The sequence below is a fragment of the Macrotis lagotis genome, chromosome 1, assembly GCF_037893015.1.
Source record: "Macrotis lagotis isolate mMagLag1 chromosome 1, bilby.v1.9.chrom.fasta, whole genome shotgun sequence".
Taxonomy (NCBI): domain Eukaryota; kingdom Metazoa; phylum Chordata; class Mammalia; order Peramelemorphia; family Peramelidae; genus Macrotis; species Macrotis lagotis.
The window spans coordinates 255157479-255168447 of NC_133658.1; the positions used below are offsets into that span (position 1 = coordinate 255157479).

The 10969-nt window shown below is 41.8% G+C and overlaps 1 protein-coding gene across 1 annotated transcript in view; it reads right to left on the reverse strand.

The window, feature by feature from the left end:
* ZFP64 (ZFP64 zinc finger protein) overlaps positions 1-9504 on the reverse strand; it is a 28906-nt gene extending 19402 nt beyond the window's left edge. The window contains exons 1-2 of the mRNA XM_074210269.1: positions 9232-9504; positions 7601-7840 (exon numbers count right to left, since the gene is read on the reverse strand). Coding sequence (XP_074066370.1) covers positions 7601-7840; positions 9232-9277 — 286 coding nt within the window. The 5' untranslated portion in view covers positions 9278-9504. The remainder of the gene's footprint in view (positions 1-7600; positions 7841-9231) is intronic.
* Positions 9505-10969: the final 1465 nt, after the last annotated feature.

A 10969-nucleotide genomic window follows, 5' to 3' on the forward strand; every position in this document is an offset into this window, starting at 1 on the left:
TGAGAACTAGATGAGATAACCAGGCTTGAGTTGGTCATTTGGGATGGAAATTTAATAAAGATTAGGGCTGAAGTCAAAGATTTTGGAAAACCAGCCATGGAGAGAGATGAGATCACCAAGCAAGAGTATAGAGAGAAGGAGGGTAAGAAATTAACGTTTATGAAATGTATGTTCTGCATTGTACTAAGTGAATCTATCTGTGAGATAAGGACATTTATAACTCTCATCTTATGGTTGGCAAATAGGTTTGCTTTGTTCAGATGTCACTTCTATGATGCCTACCCAACTAGAAGTGATAGTGAAGGAGCACTATATACTGAGGTCTGAATTCAGATCTTCCTGTCTCCAGGCCCGGCCCTCTAGCCACTGATCCACCTAGCGGAGATGAGACACCCAAACTGGGGTGGGGGGTGTTTTATTAAAGTAGATAAAGAGTCTTAAGGCAGAGAGAAGAACCAGCCAAAGAGAGGTGCTGAAGCCAAAGGAATAAAGAATGTGCAATAGGGGAAGGTGGTCAACAGGATCAAAAGATTTAGAGAAGTTGGGTGGGATGATGATAGAGAGAGGGTCTTTAGGTTTAACCATTAAGAAAGTGCTAATAATTTTGGAGAAAGGAATTTTAGTAAAGTGCTTGACTAGAAGTCAGGTCAGCAAGCATTTCTTAAGAGTGTATTCCAGACATCGAGGATACCAAATAAAGACTTGGTCTCAAGGAGCCCACAGTCTAATGGGGGAGATAATAAGCAAGTTATGTACATGTATATACTAGATGTATAAAGAATAAATAAGAGCTAATTAATCCACTAAGCACTAAGCTTCAGGAAGGTTGGAAAAGGCTTCTTGCAGAGGATGGAACTTTAGCTAAGACTTTAGGAAAGGCTGGAAGTAGAGATGAGGAAGGAGAGAATTTGAGTGATAGGGGATAACCAAAGAAAATGCCTTGAATTCAGAGAGAGTATCTTTTTTAATTTTTTTTTGCAAGGCAATGGGGTTAAGTGACTTGCCCGAAGTCACACAGCTGGATAATTATTATTAAGTATCTGAGGCTGAATTTGACTCTAGGGTTGGTGCTCTATCCACTGAGTCACCTAGCTGCCTTGTGCAAGGAATGCCAAAGAAGTCAATGTCACTATCATAGAGTACATGAAAGGCTTTCTGGTATAAGAAAAGTGAAAAGATAAGAACAGATCAGGTTATGAGGCTTTAAAAGTCAAAAAGGATTTTTAGATTTGACCCTAGTGGTAATAGAGTAGTCAGGTGGCAGTACAGTGGATAGAGTGTTGGGCCTAGTGTCAAAAAGATTCATTTTTTTTTTACAGTTCTTAACAGTTTATTTTATAAGTTGCTTCTACATGCATTTGGTGTAAAATATTTATACATTCTTTACAATTTGTACATATATTAAATGGCTGTATCATAAACATGGCTCTACGGAAATTTTATAAAAGGAAATCTGGGGGGTGGGGAGAGAAATTATTTATAAAATATTAACAAAAACCCCTGACACTGAAGTGTAAGATGTTTTCACATACTCACCCTCATTTTATTGATTTTTGGTTTCATCTTATGCTGACCTCTATTTTTCTTTTCTCTAGCCATTAATACAGAAAAATGAAAGTAAGGTATGACAGTGGAGTAAGAGCCTCTGGAGCTAAGAAAATATCCCCTGCCCCTCTGTAGGGAGTTTCCTGAAGTGTCAGCCTCAGGCTTAAGTCACTGAACTTGTCAAGGCTATCTTCGGCAGTAATTAAAGTATATGAAGGTGGAGCAAACATCTGAAGTAAGGCTGTGCTTAGGATATAACCAGTGAGAAAAGGGTCCTCTGAGGCTTCACACATTGATCTTCCACTAATGGGGCAGGGGATGGGAGTGGGAGAGAGGTGGGATGTGCAGGGTCATTTTCCTCTTTTGTTGGTAAGTGATTCAACGATTCATTTTCACAAGTTCACATCTGACCTCAGACACAGAAGAGTTGTGTGACCCTGGGCAAGTCACTTTTGCTTAAAATGAGTCAGGCAGGAGATCATGCAGAAGGCTACTATAATAGTCTAGTCTCAATTATAGGTAGTGTCTGTCTGTCTGTCTGTCTCTCTTTCTCTATTGGCAGTAGGAACCAACCATTATGGAGAAACAGAATTAGAGAGAGAGTGGGAGTGATAGCTGGGACTTGGATGGAATGGGATCACCTGCAAATGTACAGGGGTTATCCTAGGTAAATAGGAAGACTACATCATGTAAGACATGGTTAGGAAGGAGATAGAAGCAAAAGGTATCTGAGTGATGTGAGACTAAGAAAGGGAGAAGATGGAGCTTCTAGTGAATTTTTTTCAGTGAAATATGAGGTTCTCAGCTGAGAGGGGATGCAAGGGGGATCTGGGGGAAGTCTGAGCAAGGATAAAAAGGTCTGGAAGAGCTGTAGTAGAGAATGGGTAGTGACTTGATTATGGAGACATAAAAGAATTATTTTTCCATAGTGAGGACTGAGTTGAGATTATATAATATAAATCTGTAGTGGATCATTGTTTCATGACTTTCTTTACTTTTGTCAATATAGGAGTGAAAGCAAGAGATGGTGAAATAATCCAAGGCTGATATCTGATAGAACAAGAAGAAGATACAGGGACAAGGACCTTGAAAAGAAAAAAATATAGTTGAATTGGTTCACCAAATGATCAAGATATAGAAGGAGACTGTGCAGGGTAGGGGTACTGGCCCAGGAAAGAACTGATGATAGAGTAATTAAAGATCATGGTAAAGATGAAAAACAGAGCTCAAGATGTGAGGCAGAAGAAGAGGTGGACTGGTAAGAGAAATAAGAAAAAAGAATTTCAGATTTCATAAACATAGAGGTGGAACACTTGTGGGGGAAGGCAAAATCAATGTTATTACCATCTCTGTGTGTAGCTGAGGACAGTAGAAGAGTAGCTCATAGGAAATGAATTATTTCATAGGAAATAAATAAATTGAAGAATCCAGTTAGGGTTTTTGAAGTATATCTATATCTTTATGCATCTAGATATATAGCTATATAAATATGTATGTGTGTAGGTTTATGTGTATATATGTATGTGTGCTGAAGTCCCCTAATATGAAGGCAGAGTTGGGAAGGAGAAAAAAAACCCCACGAATCAGACACTGAACTTATTGAAGGAGGAAGGAGAGTATTCTGGAGGTCTGTAGACAATAGCCACTGGATTCTTTGATTGGGTAATAAATATGGATTAAATGAATCTCAGAGAAGGGAAGACTACTTAGTGATGGTAGTAGTAGAAAGTCTGGGAGTAGCAATAGTGTTTAAGGAGTATTCCAACTCCCTTACTATGACCAATGAAAGTATAACCAATGATGTAAAGAATAGTCAGGTCTAATGGTTGACAAGAAGATGAAGAGAACAACAAAAAAAGAAAGTTTAAGATGAAAGCTAATTTGTTACCCATGGAACCCAATGGATAGTTGACTTTAGGGTGGGGTGGGATATATGTCTGTATGGGTGGGATTGGGAATAAAGGAAGTCAGTGGGAGATCGAAAATGAGACTTAGACAATAGAAACTGGAAGTTCAGAATTGCTGGGAGGGTTCACCTAGAAGTGGAAGAAAGAGAGGAGGTCAAAGTATGTGCTCACTATAGAATAAGTTAAGATTTCCAGAAGTTGAAATGTGAGTAGAAGATTATGAAATGAAGGCAATGAGAATACGTGATGTTTTATGGGAGTTTGGCTGTGAAATGAAAGATGACATACAGGTTAAGATTTTGAAAAGATGACAGAATAAGTAAAGTTTGGTTTTCCCTTAAGGATAGAAGGAGATTGGGCATGTTTGTAGATGGTAAGATAGAAATAAGAAGATTAGGAAAAAAACTGAAAGTCAAAGAAAGTATCATTTGTTGAAGGGACAAGCTCCTGGAGAAGAAGGAAGAAATAAGATCAAGGAAATAATTATAAGGACTGACTTTGGTAAGGAGAAGGGCTACTTCTTCAGAGATTGGAGCAAAAATGGGGGATAAAACAGTAAAGTTTTGAGGTGTTGAGCAAGATGGAAAGGAAGTCAATGAAATACCGAGATTTTTTTTATTAAAGTAGAAGACAAAGTCAGGGGCTGAAAGGGATGAGGTGTTTTTAGATCATGGTATCAAACTCAAATAGAAACAGAAGCCACTAAACTATACATAAGGAAATCTCTGGGATGCATATTGACTTAGTTTTAAAGTGTATTATTATCTATGTTTTACTGAATTTTTGCTTACTTTGTTAAATATTTTTCAATTATGTTTTAATCTTATTTTGGGATGCATGGGTAAGTGTTGCTGGTCACCTGGCCTGCAGTTTTTGATATTACTGGTGTAAAGGACTTGAGGAGGTTAGGAATAGCTGCTATGAAGAATATGGTAGAAAATCAATCAAGGAAGACCAAAACAATTGCTAGGAAGCATTGAGGACCCAGCTGAGATTAAATTACATAAATCTAAACATCAAAAATAATAATATTAAAATATTAAATAACAGCAACCAGTCAATTCAGCTTTATGGTTTCTTCCAGTCTCATTCGGGAGTATTCAACAGCATGGGAGTAGAATAGTAAAGACAGAGGGTGGGGGGTAACCCAGGGTATTGGAAGGGAAGGAAATAAACATTTATTTAACATCTTATCTAATTTAATCCTCACAACAGCCCTGTGTTGTTCTTGTTTAGCTATTTCAGTCATGTTTGACTCTTCATGACCTCATCTGAGTTTTCCTGGTAAGGAGAATGGAGTAGTTTGCCATTTCCTCCTCCTGCTCATTTTACAGATAAGGAAACTGAGGCAGTCTCTCTGACCCCAGGTCCTCTATGGACTTTGCCATCTGGCTGCCTCAGCAGTTTGGAAACTTGTGAGCAGAGGTTTAGGAAAAGGGGGCAAAGGTTATAGGACAGAAAATAGGATGTAGATGAAGCTGTCAACCATAGTGTTGAGGCAATGAAGCTTTGAAAGTGAGGCTTCAGACTGTAGTGGAAGGACTATATGTTGAAAAGAGCAAAAAGTCTAGGTTTAGAATGGATGAGGCTGAGGCCGAGGCCGAGGTAAAAGAAGAAGCTGTGATAGGAGGGAATTTCAGAGTTCCATATCATAGAGGCAGCAGTTATGGCTGCTAGTGAGAGTTAAAGTATGAGAGCCCTGTGCCCAACAGAGGTGTAATAATACACATGAGGGCAGAGGACTTGCAAGGTAAGAAATTTGATGAATTAGAATATGATAAGTAGAAGTTTATTGAAGGGGTGGAGAAAAAGGTATTAAATTCTTGAGAAAACAAGGGGAGTGATGGGGGGGCAGTATCTTTCTGTCACATAAACACACACACACACACACACACACACACACACACACACACACACACACACAGATCTGGACTGGGGGACAGAGGGCAGATGGAGTAAACCTCAAAGGAGAAAAGATAGCCGAGGACTAGAAGCAGTCAGTGGGTCTGGAAATGGTAGTGATGAGTGAAGTATATGTCTGCTTTTTCTTCTAGCTTAGCATGGGAAATATATCTGGTCCCAGAGTGATGAATAAGGAAAAAAAAGAAAGATCTAGAGTAGGAGTTAAAATGTTTCTCCCTCCTAGACATACCTCAACCTCAACATGTCTCAAACAGTATTCATCTTTCTCTGAAAACTCTTCCATCTACTGAACTTCCCTATTTATGTTGAAGATATCATCATCCTTTCAGCTTTGCAGATTTATAATCTCTATCTTCTTATTCCCTCTAAACCCCAACCATTTCCATCCTGCTTTTCCTTCCCTGGTTCTTTTCTTATTTATGTTTCTCTTCCCTCTGGAACATTGTCCTCTGGTTAACAAATTTTTTTTTTTATCTTGGAACTCTTTCTCTTACTCTTTCCATCTTCTTATGTTCAAAGAAACTTAAGTTTCTATGGAGGACATACTCAATAAATTGCCAATTTTTTTTTCTGTTTTCTACCTCCACAACATTTCTAGAATTTGTTCCCTTCTCTCTATTCACACTTCTCATTTGGACCATTGCAACAATACCCTAATTGGTCTTCTTGTCTCAAGACTTCCCACTCCAATTCCCCCTTCTTCACACAAAAGCCAAAGTGGTTTTCTTTAGGTACAACTCTGAACCTACTCAGTAAACTCCAGTGGTTCCTTACTGCCTCTAGGATAACCTATAAAAACTCTGATTTTTTAAGTTCTTCATTATCTGGTCCCAATTTTTCCTTCCTGCATCATTCAATATATATTACTTACCTTCTGTACTCTATGACTTAACCAAACTGGCTTTTCCTCTAATCATCATATATACTACTCCATCTCCCATCTCATGTCTTTGCCTTGACCACCCCCAGGCTGGACTACACTCCATCCTTACCTTCAACTCATGAAATCTCTCACATCCTTAAAAATACAGCTCAAGCATTTTTTTTTTAACTGGAAGCCTTTCCCTAATCTTCTCAACTGCCTTCCTCCCTAACAATCTTTCATTTTGCTACATTATAAATATATTGCATTTGTTCTTTTTATATTTATTCTGTACATACTTTAGATGGAATGCAACTTCTTTAAAAGTGGGGATGATTCCACTTTTTTGCATCAGTATTCTCAGCTTCTAGTAAACTGCTCAGTACACTGTAGACAAGAAATGCTTATGGATGTGGATTGGTTTTGCCTTGTCATTCAAAAATTCTCCACAGTTTGACACAATACTATCTTTCCAACATTTCAGCCATATCTCATTATTACAAGAATTTTCTATTCTCTATAAGGGTCCCTACCTCTTTCCTTTTGCTTATGTTCTTCCTATCTTATGCCTCTTATCTCTGCCTTCTACTACCCCATTTCTCCACCCTATCTACTGTTTTAAAACCCTACTCAAATGCTGCCTTTTTCTGGGAATCTCCAAGGGTAAGAAAGATCTTTTCCCTAGGATCTCACAAAGCACTTTGTTTTGCTTCTCTCTAATGTACTTGTAGATAATTATCAGTGTATGGATTTTAGTACTTTGCCAGACTAAAAGTGCCATAGGGGCAGAGACTGCTGTCTAAACTTTGCATCTCTCTTAACCTTAACATAGAAAGCACTTGTTAACTATTTATTAAAGTTTATTGAATGAATGGGAAGAGGGTAGAGTTAGTAACCACATTAGAAACTAAAGATTTTCTACCTTGTATTAAAGTGTAAACCCCAAGATTTCCAATCCAGAACTTTCTTGTTTTGTATTCAAATAATTGAGTTCACTGATAATGATGATCTTAATCCAGAGGTTTTTCTCCTCAAAGAGAACAGCTTTGCACTAAGAGAAAACAATCAGGAAAACTGTGTTCTGGTCTTAGGTCTGCTATTAATTAACTTCCCCTGTCATCTTTTTAGCAAGATGACAAAGAGGCTTCTTTGAATCTCACTTTCCTCCTCTATGAAAAAGGAAATCTGGTTTAGATAGAAGAAGGACTAAATTCCCTTTCAACTTTAGAATTTTCTGACTAGCTTTGTTTTAAGCCAGCGGTGAAAGCATAGGATACTCCAAGGGCTAGCATCTGCTCCTAAGGATTGTGGTTCCATTTGATGGCTCCATTTTTATTTTCCAAGTGACTCAAGCCATACATACCTGTGATGGTCTGGGTCTCTGAAGTGATGGTTCTTGTGGTGGTCTGAGTCTGGGTAGCTGGCACCGTTTCCTCTGACACAAACTGAACGGCACTGGGGGCCCCGGGGGCCGTGCTGGTCAGCTGACAACCACTCTGCTTATGGGCTACAAAGGCATCCAGGTTATTAAACTGCTGCTTGCAGATGCCACAGATGTGAATGTCAGGTGTTAGCTCCACTAAGACAGTAGTGCCACCAGGAACTACAGAAAAAGAAAAGGAAAAAATTCATAAGTGAATTGAAAGCATTTTCAAAATGCAAACCAAAGGGGCTTTGTTTTTGGACTGAGGAGAAAAATCATAGATGGGGGTGATAGGTTTAGAGCCAGAAGGGCCCTCTGAGTTCATCTAGTGCAACCTCTTTATTTTACAGTTGAGAAAAAGGAAGCCCAGAGAAATGAGCTGTCCAAGGTCAAACAGGCAATAAGTGTCAGAACCAGAATTTGCACCCAAATTGAAAGCTCTTTCCAGTGCAATTAAAAAAAAGGTCAATCTTATGATTACCACTAAAAACCTATTTGATGGTTTAATCCGGGATGGAGGTAACCCAGGAATTCTCCAAGGTTATGCCGGCGCAGTACAAACTCTAGAGGGGGTCCTGCCCAAATGTAAAAAGATTTCAGGAACAGCCGGACAACAGACCACCTGAGGATCAGGTTAAAGTAGATGCGGTAAAATGTCAGGAAAAGCTTGGCCACCGAAATTTCTGAAAACAGTTATCAGTTTATAGCTCGACTTCTGTCTGTCCAGGTGGAAGCACAACACAATTCTTGTTCATTTCTTGGATTCATCGGATTTAAATAACAAGTCCCATTAAATTAAGTTTACAAAAGCAAGTTGATTCTTTGTAAAAGAAGTGAGGCCTTCAGTAAATACTTTCTAAAATAACTGAATAATTTCTCTTTCCCTGTCTCCTAAAGGACAGGTGTCCAGTGTATAGTTAAATAGCGAGCCCAAAGTTATTGTCAGTGTTTTATCGTGGATGTTACGATTGTAATGAGATTATCAATACAACTTTAAGTCTGGGTAGTGTTTTCCCCTCTCAATTCTTCATAAATAGAGTTTCTTTGTGGCCGCCTCGGGCAGCTGCGTTAAGTGGGGCGATGAGAGAGGAAGGGGCTGGGGGAGATGGGCCGAGGCCTGGCTTTCTCATCAGTGGAGAAGCTGAGTGACGCCCCCCGCCCCCGCCCGGGTCTGCGGCTCCCCGGGCTGCCACCCCGGGCCGGGCACGGACACGCGTGGCGCGGCGCGCTGGGCGGTTCTGCTTTTGTTTCCGCGCCCCCTCCAGCCTCTCCCGACCCTGGCCGCCGGGGAGGCCGCGGGAGCGGGACGGGGCGGGCGGGCTCCAACTTTTCCTTCAGGGCCGCCTGGCTTCCGCAGATGCGCCCCCCGCCGCCCCGCCGCCGCCCCGGGCCCGGCCCCGGGCTCCCGCGCCCTCCTCCGCCCGCGGGCGCGCGCTCGGGCTCCGGCCCCAGCCAGGTTCCCGGGCTGGAGCTCGCGCCCGCGGCTTGCCGCTACCCAGGTTTCGGGGCCCGCGTCTCCCTCGGCGTGTTCCAGCCCGGCCCCGGGGGGCGCGCCGTGCGGCATAACTTACACTGCACCGAGCCGGGGAAGCCCTCGCCCCCGCCGCTGGCGTTCATGGCCCGGGGCCGGAGTCTCGCTGGGGCTGCCGAGGCCGGGCTGCATGGGGCAGGTGGGCCGGGGCGGGGGTGGGAGCGCGTGTTTATTTACATTATGCAGTGACTTTTCCTCTCCCCTCCCACCTTCCTCGGCTAACTCTGAGATCCGAGGGGACGGATGTACAGAAAGCCACACTTCCGCTGCCTAGAGGGCGCTTTAAGGCGCGCTGCCACCCGCTCCCTCTGCCAAGCGCGCCCCTCGGGGCGAGCCCTAGGGAAGCGGCCCTGCCTCTCGGGGGCTCCGACTCGCGTCCCCGCCCAGGGGCCTGCGGGCTCCGGCCGCCTCCCGGGACACGCAGACCGGGCCGCAGCACCCGCCCCGCCCCCTTCCCGGGCAGCCGCTGGCGCGCTTGCGCGCTGTGCCCTCCGGACCTCTGCCCCGGCTGGGCCCTGGCAGAAGGCGGCGGCCGGGCCGAGCCGCCGCGGGAGGCCCAGAGCGGCCCGGGAGAGTGGGAGCCGCCGGGGGGCGAGGCCCGCAGGACGGACGGCAAGCTTCAGCTTCGAAGACCAAAGTCTGTGATTCGTCTATTTTTCAGATTCATATAGAATTTTTTTTTCAGTTTTGAAGTCTCTCACTCACTGAGAAGGCAAGGGATAAGACATTAATTATATAGTATTATATATTATATACAATTATATATGTGTATATGAAAGTGTGCAAAACATATTTCTATATTAGCAAGAATTTTCATTCTTGGGTTTATGTATTTTTTTGGGAGGGAAGTTCATTTTATTATGGGAAATTGAGGTTAAATGACTTGTGTAGGGTCAGATAGCTAATATTAGCTATATGAATTATGAAATTGAATTTGAACTCGGGTCCTCCCTGAACTCCAGGGCAGGTGCTCAATGCGCTGTGCCACCTAGCTGCCCCTGCTTGTATTTTGTAATTTTATTTATTTTTTTAACTTAAAGATTTTATTTGAATTTACAATTTTCCCACCATTTTACTTTCCTCCCCCCACAGAAGGCAATCTGCCAGTCTTTACTTTGTTTCCATGTTGTACATTGATCCAAATTGAATGTGATGAGAGAGAAATCATATCCTTAAGGAAGAGAGAAGAAGTCTAAGAGGTAACAAGATCAGACAATAAGATATCAGGGTTTTTTTTTTTCTAAATTAAAGATAATAGCCCTTGGTCTTTGTTCAAACTCCACAGTTCTTTCTCTGGATACATTTGGCATTCTCCAACCTCATTTTTTTTTTAAGTTTTTGCAAGGCAATGGGGTTAAGTGGCTTGCCCAAGGCCACACAGCTAGATAATTATCTGAGGTTGGATTTGAACTCAGGTATTCCTGACTCCAGGGCCAGTGTGCCACCTGGCTGCCCCTGCATGTATTTAAAAAAAATATTTAAAAGTAATATTAATTTTAAAATATGGATAATTATTTAAAACTGACTTTGTAATCTTATGTATTTTATAGATGGCTGGATATAGAACAATGGATAGAGCTCTATATCTAGAGTTTGGAATATTTGGACTCATATCTTGCCTTAGGCACTTAATAACTGTGTGATTTAACCCCTTTCAACTTCAGTTTCCCTGTCTTTAAAAGGGAAGCAATAATACTAATATCTACCTTCTGGGGTTGTGGTGAGGATAACATGAAATAATATTTGTGAAACATTTTGAAAATCTTAAAGTTACATAT